Source organism: Strix aluco, chromosome 8 (genome assembly GCF_031877795.1).
Source record: "Strix aluco isolate bStrAlu1 chromosome 8, bStrAlu1.hap1, whole genome shotgun sequence".
Classification (NCBI taxonomy): Eukaryota; Metazoa; Chordata; class Aves; order Strigiformes; family Strigidae; genus Strix; species Strix aluco.
In genome coordinates this window covers 1,188,684-1,205,727 of record NC_133938.1, presented here as the reverse complement: position 1 = coordinate 1,205,727, position 17,044 = coordinate 1,188,684, and the positions used below count along the sequence as shown (strand labels likewise).

The 17,044-nt window shown below is 43.7% G+C and overlaps 1 protein-coding gene across 1 annotated transcript in view; it reads right to left on the bottom strand.

Annotated features, from left to right (window-relative positions):
• Positions 1–17,044, bottom strand: part of NEGR1 (neuronal growth regulator 1) — a 290,159-nt gene that overhangs the window by 56,899 nt on the left and 216,216 nt on the right. The window contains exons 5-6 of the mRNA XM_074831746.1: positions 6,892–7,012; positions 1,486–1,637 (exon numbers count right to left, since the gene is read on the bottom strand). Coding sequence (XP_074687847.1) covers positions 1,486–1,637; positions 6,892–7,012 — 273 coding nt within the window. The remainder of the gene's footprint in view (positions 1–1,485; positions 1,638–6,891; positions 7,013–17,044) is intronic.

The window sequence follows — 17,044 nt, the reverse complement described above, 5'->3', positions numbered from 1 at the left end:
TTCATTCCCAACCGAAATCTAGATCCCCACCTTTTGGAAACCTCTCCTTGTTTTGACTAGATTAAAAAAATGATAGTGTAAGACATTTCATCTTGGTCTGTCAGTCAAACCTCTGAGCCAGTATCATCCCCATATTTCATTCTGTGAAGTCAGGATCAGACCCAGATTTCAGTATTTTCTCTCAGACTGTTCCGCTTCACACATCCCATCTCTTTCATGACGGACAATATCTATTTTTATGACTTGTAACGATGTACTTGGTACTTATATGACATGTTCAACCTCTGTATCTCAAAGCGGTTTTTAAGGGTGGCTACATGGTACCTCAACAACTTAAAACTGATAAAAACCTGGCAGCAACTAAGAGACAGATTCAGCTCTGCTCTGTTCAAAATTAAACCAAACCTTCATTTTACCTTCTCTGAATTGCAAATACACCAAATACTATCTGCTTCTTGCATAATATTCCTTTGTTTTAACTTCTTGCATTTTCTGTTTTAAATAAGTGCAACATTGCTTCCACTCTGTTAATGATTTCTCAAATATTAAGTAAAATAGCAGCAAAGGCTTCATGCTATTTTCTCCTTATTACATATCTTCTGCAGTAATTTAGAATATTCTGACAATAAATATAATCAGAAGTATATTCAGAAGGAAGTTTCATGGCTACAAGGCAATAACCCTAGGATTTAAGCAACTGAATATCTACATTTCCACTCAGTAAGGAATATCTTTATGTAGAGAAAAGCACGTAGGCTATATTCTAAGTTTTGTCTTTCAGTTCTATCACTATTAGAACAGATTAGCAGTGAAGTTCAACTACGAACATCTTCGGATGCCACTAACAGATGGCTAGATATTCAACAAATGTGAAATACTACAAATCCACAGATAAAAATATCTTCCAAGCAGGACATTTGAGACTCATTTTAGGTAACCTTCATGCTAAAAATCTCAATGCTTTGTTTTGCCTATTACAACGCTTATTGTCTTTTTCAAAAGATTTAAGTCCTCTGTGACTTCTCTGTAGCAGAGGTCAACGACCGACAAACCGACCTGTGAGCAGGACTCTGGCACACCCCAGTTATTCAGCTCAGCATACTTCCTGAAACTAGCTGAAAAAGTTTTTAACTTTATTTACAGTGGTACCTTAGAGATCTGTTATTTCTATTCTGAGCATAAAGATTATGTCATGCTAATTTTGTCTCTATACCACGACGGCGGGTTGGGTTTAGTTGTGGGGTTTTTGTGTAGATTCATCAATACCCCCAAAATATGCCATCACTTTCAGAACAGAAACCCTTCTGCAGCACGGAATAACTAACCAGGTGCATTATCTCCCAGCACTGAGGAACGCAACAGTATTCATATGCCTTGTGAAGAAACCAGGGGGGAAAAAAAGCACACTACTGTTTTTTGGCTTTTGAATCCATGTATGTGGAAACAAACAACCATGAACATTTGCCACATGTCCACGTTACTTACGGTTGAGAGGCAGGCTGGCATTGGTCGTCCCTAGCTTGTTGGCAGCGACACATGTATAGTTGCCAAAATGCTCTTCTGTCACATTGGTAACAGTAAGAAGTGATCTTGTACTATAATTTTTAATAGTAATTCCTTGTTGACCATTGATCAGTCTAGAAAGCAAAAAGAAAATTTCTGTAACTCATATACCCTAAGCAATAAATGGTTTTTTTATCTCTTTTTTTTTTTTTTTTTAAATTTCTTTTTTTTCAAACATAACTGGTAACACAGGAAGCTGTTTGCAAGCTGCCGATGTAGTCTGTCGAGCAAAATTATCATAGCGGCAGATCGGAGAGGCCATGGGCAACACTGGAGCTGTGGGGTGTTGAGGGGAACAGTTTCTGCCTGTGTGCCCTAGTCGAAAGAAAAAGACTGACACCCATGGCCCTGCCTGCCTGGCCGTAAGGTAGGATATAAATTCTCACATGCAAAGCTTAGATTTTAAATTGGGCAAACCTAAAGATTTAAATACCCTATTTGGGGCAGAACAGTATTATGGTAAGTCTTTCAGAGAGTGTTTGTCAGACTCTGGAGATTGCTTGTGTCCTTACACACCTCCAGCTGATGGCAGATGAGGATTAGGCAGCCAGAAATGTGACTGCGTAGGATTGCGACCACAGTCTATTTTACAAGCCTCTACAGCTACAAATTAGACTCGCAATTAGGGAAGATGTGCTACAGCAGCACTGCACCCTGAGACAGCAATCTGAACAGAAACCAGGGAATGGAACGTAGGAAAAAAACCAGGGTTTTTTTCACCCGTCTCTGTTTCCCTGACTTTGAGCTTCCCACCCCAAATTTCATAGGAACTGTGCAGGTCTTTTGATGTTGCTCCCAAAGCCATGTCAGAAACGCCGCTGCTGCGCCGGGGCAAAGAGATGATAAATTTAAATGTCACTGTTGTGCTAAACCACGTCTGATCTAACAAGGATATTATTAAAATACTAGCTACAGCTGATTACTCATAATTCCTTATATTTCACATGAGGAGCAGAGTTCCAGATTAAGTATACAATTTTTGTTTGTTATATTGAAAGATATAATCATATATCCTGGGAATGAATGCGATCTTTTAACATTCTGTCTAAAAACATTTCAAGTCTATCATTAATTGCACTTCTGCATATTGTGGATTGAATACTTCTCATCGTTACACGAGTGCCTCTGCTCTCATTTAATCACTTGATGCTGCGGCACGTGCAGGGGGTTTCTCTTCCCCGTGCAGTTTGTGTTGCTGCAAAGGACTCAGGTCTGCTCTGTGCAGCCCATCGTTGGGGAAAGGACACAGCACATCCCATAGACACACACAGTTTTACCAGAAACAAAAAAATGGGATCAAGACACCTGGTTTGGGGTGAACAGTGCAGTTAGGAGATTCACCTTTTCTCCAGACTTGCGCAAGGCAGAAGTTTGTCCTTTCAACTTACACACACGCTGCTGCACGTGGATGTTCTCCTAAAACCATCCGTGTCTGTCCCTCCTCTTTCTGCCTCTGCTGCAGAAAACCCCAGGAGCGTCCTTCGCCCCAAAGCCCCCCACCCTGCTGTGATGCTCCCCTGCCTGCACGCCACGGCTCGGAACCAGGGACGATGCTCGGGGAGGCTCAGCAGCACGGCCCCAGCACTCGCTCCAGCCCCAGGCCAGATGCTTTCCTCAATGCCCCTTCCCCAGCACGAGCTGTCCCCACGGCCACCATCCCCTCCCACTGCCTTTCGGGGCCTGAGCACCCCCGTGCCCTCTCCTGCCCCCCTCCCAGGCTCCAGTTCCACCAATGGCTATTCCTACCAGCTGTTTCAAGTCACCTCCACCCTTTTGGCCCATAGCTGCAGTCTGACCTGCAGCATCTCTTTTTTACAGCTGTAATGTCCAGAAAACAACAGGGTGTTGGGATTTCTGCTGTCCCCATGCCCCATCAGGGGTGACATTCATATTAAAAAATTAACTGCGTCTGCCTGATGTGACCTGCTGCCTTCCCCAGGCTGCCAGAAGGACAAGCGCCAGGGGTGCCAGCTCAGACCCCTTCCCTCCTCCTCTCCCCTCGCTCCTGCCAGGGCAGCTCGGACGGCGTCACCTTCCCACCACGTCCCTGCTGGGAAGTGGCCGACACTGGGGGGCCAGAACTGGAAGTGGAGTAAACGGAATGGGATAGATGTGCATATCAATAAGCCACGTAATTAACGGACCGAGGAGTCGGCATTAGTTAGCATAAACTCAGCAGTTTTGAGGATCCACATTTGCAGTTGTAAGAACCAGATGCTTTTACTTTTAAATTAATTACTCCCGTGTGCTGCTCTGCGTAGCTTATTGACTGAACACAGCGTTTATTCCTTGTCTGGGTTTTACCAAGTTACTTCTCAGGCTGGAACTGCATTTTAAGTTGTGTGCAGCCACCCTACACACTTCCTCACCCAACTGCTTTGTACCACTAGTTATAAAAGGAAGAGTGATCTCCTTTTTATTCCAGAGATTACGCCTATGCATCCAAAGAAGATCATGCATCAGTGCCAGCCCCCGGGGGTACCTACCTTTGGTTTCATATTTGAATACCTTCATGTTATTATAATATATTAAGCCATTATAATGAGTTCTGTTGTTTCAAATGTAAGTCTTGTTTGCTTTGTCAAGGATATGGGAATTAATATTTCTAGATAGGTGACTTTTGGGCTTCTTCCCCGTGGCTGTTTAATATCTGGGGTCTAATTTCTGCATAACCCTGTAACACAACATACCTGAACAGTTGGGAATTTCAGAAACTGGGAGGCAGCGCCATGAAGCCACTCTCTTCTCCATAGGGAATCCTCGTTCAGTTTTAGAAGCCACACACTTTTATAATTTTAAGATGCTTTTACTAACTTTTCCCCCAAATTTCCAGTCCCTTCCCAGGCCGCCCCACCCTCTCGGCTCGGGGTACCCTTGGCTCAGGGTCTGCGCAGCTCCCGTGTGGAGTTTAAGGCACTGCTTTTGACAGACAAATGCTCCAAAACCTGCCTGTGAGAGCTCTCCTCACCTTTCCTCAGCTACAAAAGGTGAGCAGAGGTGTCCGGCCCCAGGAAGCCACACAACTGCCCATGGGCTGCAGCTCTCAGGGTTTTGGGCTCCTCACCTTGCACTTGGCCAGGGCAGGAAAAACTGCAAAACATGCTCGTGCACCAGCACTCACAGAACAGCAACTCCTGTGAGCTCGGTGATGAGGCAGAATTAGCCCTGCAAGCTCTCTGCCTCGAAGACTGGTCGTTTTAACTGGATGTAGTCTGCAAGTGCATTTATGTTTAATTTTAATGGCTATTTTATGATGAGATGATCCCTGGAGTCTGGAAACTGTGGGTTTGGATTTACATTAATCTAAGTAACAACAATGCAGTTTACAGACCCAAAAGGCTTGTTTCAGACACTGAACATATAGTTAGGGTTTCAGATCTAACTCCCACTGTTCATTTATTCAAGAATTCATCCAGATCTACAAAAAAAAAAAAGGTCCCAATCCAAGAATAACTGAAGAAAATGAGATTCTCTGTATTCTATTAGCAGAAAATATAGCAGGGTGTGCACTCCCAGTATATAAATTTAGTCTTGTACTATATCTGCAAATTATCTGCAGGGTAACGTACATGGTACTCTGAACTACCTTTGGAAGTTGACTCTTCTCAGTTTTGCATTAAAACAACAACTGAGCTGTCCAAAGCTCTTTCTGTGCTGGCTTTCCATCATCCAGAGTTAAAGGGGTAACACTGGAGGAAAAAAAAAGCTATATGTCTTTTTCTCTTTCCTGCACGTGGTGGGGGTTCAGAGATCCCCAGTACCTTTGTAGTCATATATGTCTAGCATATGTCAACAACAGCTTAGCAAAAAAGGATGGACCATTAGATTTAACCTAATATTGGAGCAGTAAGGCACAACAGGACAGCACATTTCTTGCTGATTATAGCAAGGCTCAGGTGATAACACCAACTGCAACAGAAAGCAGGAGGCCCAACTCGGGCATCCCGAAATGCTCCGCTTAGTCTTTCTTGCTGCTACCACGGCACTGAGTGCGCTCCTGAAGAAAGGAATTGGTCAATGCTATAAATAGAAAGGTGATTATGGCGCTGGGAATGGCTAATTGAATTCAGAGCACTAAAACCTGCACTATGATACTTTCTACATAAAGTTTCTCCTGCACCTCCTGCAGCGTGTGGACACATCTTGGAAAGAGGATGCAGATGAATTTTGCCAACAGAAGAAAAACATTTACTGTTATATATAGTAAAGATCGATTATATTGTTTTAGAGACTGCTTTAGGATATGGTCGAAGTGCAATAGTTATGACTGTTCTGAAAACTCGCGAAGGAAGAGGAGCCGCTAATGCTCCTGGAGGGGAGCAGCTGGCCAGTGAGAAATGAGCTGACAGATGGCTTTCTGTGAAAAACGGTCATTAATATTCTCATGTCAACGCCCAGGTTTAATGGGATGTTCAAGCTGAGAAACCCAGCACTTGGAAGCCAGGAAATTCCAGAAACTAGAAGGTGCATATGGACAGTCACTTACAAGGGACAATATCCTCTTGCTTTTGCACCAACAGAAACAAGGCTCTTACATAAGCTAAGAGCTGTGAAACAAAACTTTCTATTCAAAAAGAAAAATATCTACCCGTTTAACGAGCTGATTTTTAAAATAAAGATGACCCTACAGAGATGCCTGTTATTACATAGCACTAACGACCTGAAATTGAAGCTGACTGTAAAGAAAACTAGAGCACACGGGTCAGCTCTTGGGGTTTGAGCGGAGCACTCCCCTGACCCCCTCTTGGATGCTGTGATGGGCAGCGGCTCTGCGCAGCTCTGTGGACTATAAACCCGTGGCCTAGACCACTAACAGCACAACTGGGTGAAAATTCATATGCATTAAGGTTTGCTTGAAAGTCTGGTTTGTGAAACAACCTTTCCACCCTCAAAACCCTCAGTGGGAAACCTATGAAGATGAATTAAGAAAAAAAAAATCCTCTTAGTAGACTTTTCAGTGTCTTTCTGGCTTTGATACTTAAAACGTGGTAATTACTAAAGCATGTTTAAATGTTAGACTCATTATTGCAATAATCACTATCACAGCCCAGCCACGGACAGCCTGCTTACACCTCATTTTTGAGCAGAAACTATGACTGCAAGGCAACTGAAAAACTCCCCCAAAAGCCATGCAACATGGCTGTTGGTAGCCGACACCTCCGAGCACCCACTGTTTAAAGCTCAGCATTAATTTCAGAACAGCCTGCTGGATTTGTCACCACAGGGGACAAAGCCAGCCCGGCAGACTCCTCTCTCTTCCACCCTGGTCCCCACGGGCAGGCAGCATCCCCAGCGGCACGAGGGGGTCGGCAAGCACCAGCTACTTACTTCCTCTCTCCTTTGTACCACTCAAAGACCGGAGCAGGAACTCCTGCACCTTCGCACCGTATCAGTCCGTTCCCTCCAAGCACCACACCGCTGGATTTAAGTTCCTGAATTGTGGGGGCAACTGAAAAAAAAGAATTGTAAAATGGATATTTGCATCTAGATATGCAGATTGTTTAACGCCGCTTCTCTTCAGCACGCTTTACGTTACTCTCAGCCTGGCGCATGTTTTCCAGCTTGATTCACATTCAATCACGTTTTCTTCCAGCAGTGTAAAAATTATCCCACACAGCAGATTCTGATATATATTCTGTGTATCTGGTGTAAAAAATACAACTGAGACATGAAGAGATATCAATCCCATACTGAAAAAAAGCTGTTTTTCCAGCTCAGTTACTCAACATAAAGTATAACTATTTATAAGCATTAGTGTTGTACAAGATGTATTTAAAACCTGAGAATCAGAAAAAAGCACACGAAGACCCAACACCGGTGCTGGTTGAGAGGCTGCGGAGTCCTGCGGGGCTCGGCAGGGAGGAGCCCCCTCAGCTGGGGAGAGGTACGGCAGTGCCCGGGGTGCAGGGTCCAAGGCAAAGATGGGGCCACCACCACTTATCTTCTGCATTGTGTCTTCTGCAAATGCCCCGTAAACCCCACAGGCTTAGGTGGCCTTTCAGGTCTTGTTTTGCATATTAAAAGAACAAACTTACCTTCGCAATTATGAGCCAACTGTAAATACATGTAACTACATGACTTTTCCAGTATTACACTGGATACAGATTTGTTTCAGTAAATGTATTTTGTCTTTTTAAATAGTAACCATTGTAAATATCAATAAACATTTTAAGCTTAGAAGTACAGGTACAAATAAAGATAAAAAGTGATTGTCAGTTTTTCCAGTTGCCAGTGAAAGGCAACCGTAAGCTGAAAATAAAACACAACAAATTCCTCAGGAAAGAGATTATCAAAGGAAAGGCTGAACAACAATTGCCTTCTCCCTGGAATTTCTTTTACGTTTTCTGTTTTTAAACAATAATTTATGTGCATCATAAAAACGCTATAAAAACCAAACCACAGAACTTATAAATAAAAATCTGTTTATTTTTTCCCAAGCAGTTTTCCAGATGTTGTTTTAAGGTATTTATGTACATGTAAAATGCTGACTGCCTCTTGTCTGCTTCTTTCACCATCTCCCCCATCGCTCAGCGCGCCACATTAAGAGACCATAACCTTTTACGGGAACCAGCCGCATTAACGAAGCATCAGATACATGAAAGAGCAGAGTGACAGCCAGGTTCCCTGCACAGGCGGGTCAGCTCCATCGCACACCCATCCTTCACCAACACCACTTTTTCCAGATGCATAGGGCATTGCACAGGAATCCAGCTGTCACAGCCCAGGGAACGCAAACGCACACTCTGAGCACTCACACAGAAGTCTCAATGTTTAATGGCACGGGGTGAGCGTGTTTCAGGTGGGATTAAACAGAGAACTGGTTCTCTCACCCATCTCTCAAGTCCTGCCCTGAGTCAGGCCGACAGACTATGGTTTCCCACAGCCACCAAACATACCTTCTGCCTTCAACTTTCTCTTCACAATGATTGCATCAAACCAATCCATAAATTCATTAACTTTCAACCAGCAACATTAAAATTTCAAGTTGATAATAAACATATAACCAATTTGCATGACTGCTCCCTAATCTGCATAGGGAAAAAAAAAAATCAGATTCTTTTTGTTACTCCATAAAAATACCAGGCACATATAAACTTACGCCTTCCTGAGAAATTAAGCAGTTTGTGCAGCCGAGACTTTTAGAAAAAATAGCTTTGAGTGAGACTGATAACATGAAGAGCTGTGAACCGGTCACATTTTGCCTTTGCTCCTGTGGTACCACGTGGTACCAGCACCTACTCAAGCACCACAAAGCTCACAGCTCAGCTTGTGCTTCCGAATTGTTCAAAAGAACAACAGCTAAAAGTGTCCAAGGTGAACCATACGAAATCAAAACTCGTGTGAGATAAACCATACAAAAGCATCACCTGAATGATGGAAGAAAATGAAAGTCTACTGCATGGGCACATGATCAGTGGAGGTTGCCAAGAGCTGGAGTATGGCTGGGGGGAGGTCTACCCCTCACACAGGGTTTCCACCCACCCTGGGACTGGGGACTGCTCGCCAGCATTCCCACAATTTCCCTCAAGCTGTACGAAAGTTGTGAACACTGGAACAGAACCCCTAGGACATTTCTCCACCATTAGTTCACACGTGGCTGGTGTGTTTGAGGCTGGTCCAGATGCGTCGCTGAGCTCCTGGGGACCCCACCCCAAGCAGGCAGGTCTGGGGTGTCCCGGCTGCTGGGCATTGACCCCAGACCCCCGGCGTTAAGAGAAACACCAGATCACTTCCCTGTTTACCCGTGTCTGTCTGACATTGTGGTTCTGGATTGCTGGGGGACCTGGTCCACCCGCCTGCCCAACCCGGGTGGTCCCAATGGACCCCTCCATCCTGATATTTCGAAGCTCCAGGGAGACCCACAACCAGCCTGGATGGCAATGCACTGACACTTACTTATCCGTGCAGTTACAGGTGCTGTAGTTTTAAACTACTACTTATTTTGTCCCCAGTCATATGAAAAATAGGTCTAAATTTCTATTTGAAGAAAGCTTTTACCCATTTAAAGACTTGTGCACTCATTCTCTCAGTCCTCATTTATCCAAACAAACTCAGTCTAAAAGAAACTCAGTTCATTCTCTCTCATTTCAGATATCACATTTCCTGAAAAACACACGTGTTTTTTGTGGTGCCTGGAAGTCCTCCAGTTCACCCACACTTTGCCTGAGTGAGCGTGCCCAACGCGAGGTGCTGTACTACGAGGAATATGCTGCCAAGTGGAACAGGGAGGTTGCTCCTCATGGGCTGCATGTGATGCTTTTCTACCCATGAGGACATCCTCCTTAACTCGACATTTCTTCCCCCATTTCCCGTGGGATTCCCATGGCATTAGCCCAGTTGCCCATCTTACATTTGTGCAAGTCCTCACCTGTGGGTGGATGCCGCCCCACGCTTCTCCTTTACCCATCACCTTTTGTCGCAGCTCTCCCGGGTGTTGAGGCAATCTCCAGCCATGCCTGCTCTGCGGGGCAGCCTCCCAGCAGGGCTGGGAATCCTGCCCTAGGGAGGGATGGAAATTTGCTGCACCTGGAATAAACTGGCAGGCCAAAGTAGATAGAATCTATTTTTGAGGACACCAGAGAGAAATTCTAGGAGAGGTAGTGGAGTAACGCACTGGATCGCACGCTGAGCAAGCCTTCATGAACTGCAAGTTGAGTTTAAGCTACTGACATCCCGTGTAGTTCCATCACCCCTGAAAGACCCTGGGAAGATTTTCAGTGGCCATGGGTTTTGCATTTCAGGCACTGAGAGACGCTGGTGAGATTTATCATGACCATGGGTTTTGTCCTATGCGAGACAAGAGCAGTGACCACCCCATGGGTTCCACGGGGTCTGCAAGCCCTTAAATAGCAGGAACTTTATCTGGCCCCTTCTCCACATCACCATGCAGTGACTCCTTGGAAAGCTTTGTGGTAAGCAGCAAATATTTTTCTGTTATGAAAAGGGAGTGAAAGTATTTCTTTCTCCTAATTCAGAGTGGGTGGGATTACTTGCAAAAAAACCCTGAGTTTGAAATTAATCTACCACACTGTGTGTACACTACACTGACAATATTTAATTCTCATGAGCTAAGCAGAAAGAGCAAATAAAAGACCAGCAGAGGCCTGAGTCACGTAGAAAGTTTTTTTCTAAAAACCACCACCTTCATGCTTCTCAATGTGGCCTGCTTACTTTTTACGTGGTGTTTTGTGGGGTCTTTTGGATTTTTTCTTTGGTTTGGTTTTGTTTGGTTGGTTGTTTTTTAAATAAATGCAGAACATCATTGACAATAAATTTTAAAATTAAATGATCCATAAAAATGTACAGCTTGCCGATGCTTTTTCAGGCAGGAGCCCCAGGCACCGTGCTCCCGGTGCAGCTGGGAAGGGGATGCCAGCTGGATCCCAGCTACAAATCACAATTCCGAGCTTTGCTGTCCGGTGAGGCAGAGCTTTGTTTGGAAAACACTGGAAAACTCTGAAAAGGAAGTTTTCTTAGATCTCCTTTTCAGAAAGATTTCAGCTTCTGTTTGTTCAGAATAAAAATAAAAATCAATATTCTGTGCTCTAGGAAATCCCCGGTTAATACTGGTGTGAAAACACGAACCGAAGACAGCTCAGAGTCACCATTCTCTTAGATTTTTCATTGTCAGGTTATTTTCTTGTTTTTAGTATAAAGACAAACTGTGTGATGCAGGCACATTTCTGGTGCACTGATTAGCCATGTGCTGAGCCAAAAATCCATCAGACCCTACCGCTCCCATCGGTGTGGAAGACTGAATAACTCCAGATGAAATTACACACCAAAATACCTGCTGCTCTCCTTGCCAAGGTTTGTTTTGGAAAGGCGAGAGACACACACGGGAAGAGATTCTCGGGCCTCCGCTATTTCATATATTTTTTTAGTGTTTTTCCACGTAGTCAACAAAGACTTGTTTTTGAGAAGACATTCATGATTTGATCTTATTGCTATCAGTCATGCTGCAGTTGTCTGCATTCTGGTGCTGCTGGGGCTGCACGTGTTTTCTCCTGTGTAAAGGATTTTGAGGTTATAACAATGGGAAGGAATGCTATATTGATCTAAATACATATAATTTAGCAAGAGGAAAGCTCATATATTATGTTAACAAGTGCTCACAAGGTTCAGTTAAATTCTGCCTTCACCATTATCCAATATGAATTGTTTTTCTGGTGAACAATCTCCTCGACACCAGAGTTGCCCAGTACAGCAGGGACACAGAGGATCAGCCAAACCACCCAGGAGAGGAGAGGATGGAGGATAACAACATCTCACCTCCAGCCAGGGCTGACAGGCAGCTGTTTGGGAGAGGTTATAACAAACATACAGAAAACAACATGATTTTTCCTCCCGTGTAGCACCTCAAAACCTTAGAAAATTCCTGAAACAGGTGCGGCGATGGTTTGCCTGCCTGTCCCTCCCTCCGTGACAGGGCTCTGTGTTTCACAGCGCTGACCACCCCTGCCTGATCACCTCCAAGTCACTAGATCCTTCTGCAGCTCTTGACACCTTGTTTTATTATTTTTTTTTTTCGTATTGCCAATAAACTTGCCAACCCTCTCCTGACACTTTTTTATAGGGTGTTATGAACAGCACGGGGCGGGGGCTGCAGCGTGCTCCCCTCCCTATGGAGGGACTGGGGGGATCTGACCCTCTTAAAATACTGAGGGGGGTGATTTCAACTCTGCTCAATCCCAGCAGCAGTTAGATGCCTTCCAACCCCCCGACAGGTTTCCTGCAAGGCCATCAGGAGTGCTCCCAGTGACACCAGTACTGCTGCCCACACTGCAGCAGGTAACCCCCCCATCACCCACTGCCCCCACGGCGGGCGGCTGCTGCTGGGCTCTTACGGCTGCTTAGGGAATCAATAGCAAGGATAAATATTGGCCATCCAGGAAAACGTTTTCATTCAGGAGTTTAATAACGATGACTTAAACTATTACAGAAAATCGTTTAGCGTCATTAACGATGCAATCCTGCTCTATTCAGCTGATTGATCAAACAGATGCTAGCAAAAGTCCTGAGCGGGCAATAGAAGGCAAGGGATAAATACAGATGGACACAAGCTTAAAGGCCTGATGAAAGTTTAAAAAGGTAAAAAGAAGAGCAGCTTTAATAAATTTTAAAGTAATTACCGCTGAAAAAAATAGGAGAAATGCTTAAAGCTTCAACACAAGAGATTCCGAGGCATGGGGTAGGCAAGGCTCCAGCAAGCCTTCCCTCAAACTCCGCGGCCTCCACAACTGAAGCCTTCACCGGGTTTCCCCCTCCACAGGTTACGTGGGAAGAGATTCCAGTTGTGTTGCAGAGACACAGACGTGCTTCTGAGTGCGTGCAGAGCACTTTATTATAAATAATAATGCAAGAAAATAACCACCTGTCTCAAAGGTATAGGGCATCAATAGAGTGAAACCATTTCCCTGGAAGAGCCTACAGGAGGAAGGAAGGGGGTGACAGCCACAGAGAACTCCCAAGGGGGAGAATGGAATAGAAAAATTAGTGGTCTGATAGAAGATGCTGCAGTAAAATGTAACAGTGATGTTAACAGGAAAACCTTGTGTAAGACTAATAATTTAAAATGTATTTCTCATTTTTATGTCTCCTAAATAATGATTATATAAAATAACAAAGGAAAAAAACATGATTATATATATCTGTCAGCAGTACTGGGCTTTTGTGACTCATACTTGCAGGTTTACTCTCCCTACGGTGGATCCTTGCTCAATCCTCTTCCACAGTTCATTCCTGCGGAGCCGAGCACTTAAAATAAATGCTTCATTTCTGACTTGAAAATAAATTACTGGAACATACTTAATATCAATTTCTCAAATATGTGTAAGTGCTTTGCTGGGAAAGGCTCTTTCAAGTGTGTGCTCAGAAACTCAGCTTAACCGAAGTTTTACTAGTGCCCTTTCACATCTGTCCCTGCACGAAGCAGCTCAGGAGGTAAGGCTGCTCTTGACCCAAAACACCTATTTATTATCCCCACAGAATACACATCTACGTATCCCTCACCAGACAGATGTGACATGAGAAACATGTGAGTGAGGAGGGCCAGACCTGACACGCAGCAGGAGGTGAGGCAGGTTTGATGTTGTTTCACAGGACTCACGCCAGCCTTGCCTAACAAAGCCCAGCGTGCCTCAGCACCAGCGACCGCTGGCGCGGGCCCAGGTTGGATCTGCTATTGCTAAAGCAGCACGGCAAAAGCACAACTACCTACCTTCCTTCTTTTTAAGCAGTGACAGAAAAAAGCCCCATGCGGGACAGGAGAGCAGCACAGCCTTAGCAAGAACTCTCATGGGATGGGTGAGTTATTCCTGTCCCACAACCAAATCTGATGCAAGTTCACAAGGCCACTGGCTCACTCGGGGGGACCTGCCAGAGATTTCGGGATAGAGGAGCGCTACATCAGGTGCGTACACGCTCTCCGGTGTGTGCACATCCTCTTTAATTTTAGCAAAACAACTGAAGTTTCAATAGACACCCCTATTAAAAGTCTCCTGTGATGACACCGAGTACTCACTGCACTCCATCCCTCTCCCAGCATGCTAATGAGAAAGACGTGAAGGCTATCATTGTTTCCCACTCCTGTGCTAAGAGCACTCTATAATTACTTTCTGCTCAGTTTCTGCTCATCTGATATCACCAACATGTTCACGAGTCAGGTGTTTGTCCTGGGAAACCAAATTTTACAACTTCTGTTCCATCCAGAAATGATGCAAAGTACTGCTGAATCTGGTTTCCTACCCAAACATTTTCATGTTGCTTTTAAATGTCTAAAGGAACAATTAAAACAATGCTTGCAACACACTGGCATTCAAGCACAGAAAGCGTGCAAAAAAACTCCAGCTAGAACAGGTTTCATCTTTTAACATTTTAATGAGCTTCGGGACTTTTATGCATATTAGTTATGTTGCCCTAATTACTCATTATAATTCTAATGTGCATTTTATATTTAATTACAATGCTTATAAAGATTTGGTATGGACAGTAAATTATTATAACTAGCATGTGCATAATGATTATGAGCTGAATTTATTAACTTTTACACTAGCATTCAGGGCTGGCAACTTCCAATTTCACCTTTGTGATTAACCATATTGTCTGATTAAGCTAACATTTTTGTGGCATTAATTGTAAATGTCAAAGAAGTCTTTTATTTTTCCAGTTTTCATCAGATTTTAATTTGGCATCCTAACTTCATCTTTTGTTAGTGAAATTGCTCTCCAGTGCGTTAAGACAAAGACTTTCAGGTAAGAGAACAGGTTTTCTGAGATCTGTTTTCTGCCTCAGAAAACCAGATATGAGCCATATTCAAATATATTCATTTATATATATATACACACATAGTCTTTTACCAATAAAGTAACAGATCTTTACAAGTGAAACAGTATTAATTGTATTTTATATAATTAAGACAGTCTTCCAGTAGTCTAGATTATTTAATTTTTCTAACTTATTCAGAGCAGCAGCCCTACCTATTCCCCAATTAATGGAATAGTTTAATAAATGCTTCTTCGTATCAGAAACTTCTCCAACGTGTGACAACATTTCAGAGACATGCCTTTAACAATCACTGGGATAAACAACTAAGCTTATTTTTTCCATCTTTTCTTGACGACTTATCAAAAACCACTGAATTCAGTGGGATCTCGATGTGTACATACACATAAATTTTATTTGCAAACATACAAGGTATCAGTAAGAGTTCAGTTCAACTCCTGCATTTTTATATGTAACCCAGCACCTCTCTTGTGCTCTTCCCTTGCCTAGTCAGGGTTTAACTACAAAACAGTACACTTTAATTGTTGATTAATTAAACAATTGTGTAAATACCAGAAAACGAGTGGATTCTCAAGCATTGCCTGTGTGTAATTTGGCATGTCGCAGGGTACGTCAGAGTCTCCCGAAATGGGCATCTCCCTCAGCTTCATCTAATGGATTGCATTATAACAGACCATCAAAATCACTCACTGCTGGGCAATTTATGTGTTTCAATACAAAACCTCCCAGATTTGAGAGGAAAGCTTAAAACCCACGAGTAACTGTTACGTGGGAGAAAAAAAGAAAGAAAAAAACAACAACACAGCAGCAACACAAAATAATACTTAATAAATAAAAGGCCAGCAGACAGGAATTCTTAACAATGAGTTTTACAAGTATTTGAGTGATAAGAAAGAAGAGGAAGAAACTTAACACCACCTCCCCAAACCAGCAAAGACCTCCAGGGAGCTACGTAAGAAAACACAAGTTAGCACGCAGGCGGGAGGACTGCTTTGGTTTTGCCCATCAGATTTTATCTTACTGCTTCATCTATTTCATTCTTCTATTTTCCAACAAAGCATTTTTCTAATCATATTCCCTTCGAGGTAGCACTGTAAATGTATTTTTATCCCCCGACAATGGGGTTGTGGTAGCACGGGGACACAAACCCTCCTCCTGAGCAGCGCGCGCTGCGGGTGACAGTGTCCGAGGGGCAGCTGGCTCCAGGCGTGCGCCGGCATCTGCATCTTTTTGCAAATAGCTGCGTCCCATTTGATAGAACAAGCCCTGCCACGGCGTAGGAATTCACAATATGAACAAAAACCTCAGCTCCGCGCGCTCCCCGCAGTCGGGGACCTCATAACACACATCAGAGCAGCTGGGGGAGGACGGCCAGGTCAGGAGCATCTTCGGGCTATGTTCGTCTAACGGCACTGCGCTCGCCCTTCCCGCGGGCGTAATTGAAACCACGATGAACAAACATGAAACAAATCCTGCATTTGCATACAAGACTTGTTGGTAATTTAGAAGGAACAGATGCACAAAACACAAATAGGGATATAAATGTTCAGTGTTTGGTGGTGTTTGATACGGTGGAGTTGGTTTTAATCTTCCATTGGCCAGCACAGCTTGAATCAAATTTAACTGAAGTCAAAGTCTTTATATTGACTTCAGTGGGCTTTGAATGAGGCCCAAAAAGATCTGCAGTAAAAGAGAATTTCACAGTTTTCAAAACAAAAAAGTAAAAAAACACTGCAACTTGAAAGAGCACTAGTATAACAAAGACAGCTCTTGTCATGTAATCCTCCTTTTTATACACTATTGCTCTTACTGCTGTAATTTGAGGGAAAAGTTGTCATCAATACTTTCTCATCAGCAAAGAATGGCTGAGCATCTGTAATTACCTGAGTCGAAACAACAAACTTTTATGTCTCATGGCATAAAATATGCTATCAACAGGACCCAGCAGAACCACTGACTGCCTTTTTAAGAAACATTTGAAGGGGATCTATTAGAAAAGAGTTTAAAACTTTCAGGGTGGTACATAGGGAGACTGAGAGGCGCAACTTCCGAGTCCTGATGTTGCCTTTCAGGCAGGCCGTAGAGAGGGGCAAAGCATGGGGACATAGGTGACGCCAACAGGCAGTGGCTGCTGAGGAGGGCACATGGGTCTCACCCCTAATGAGTCATTTGCAAGTGCTGGCTGGGGGACGTCAAG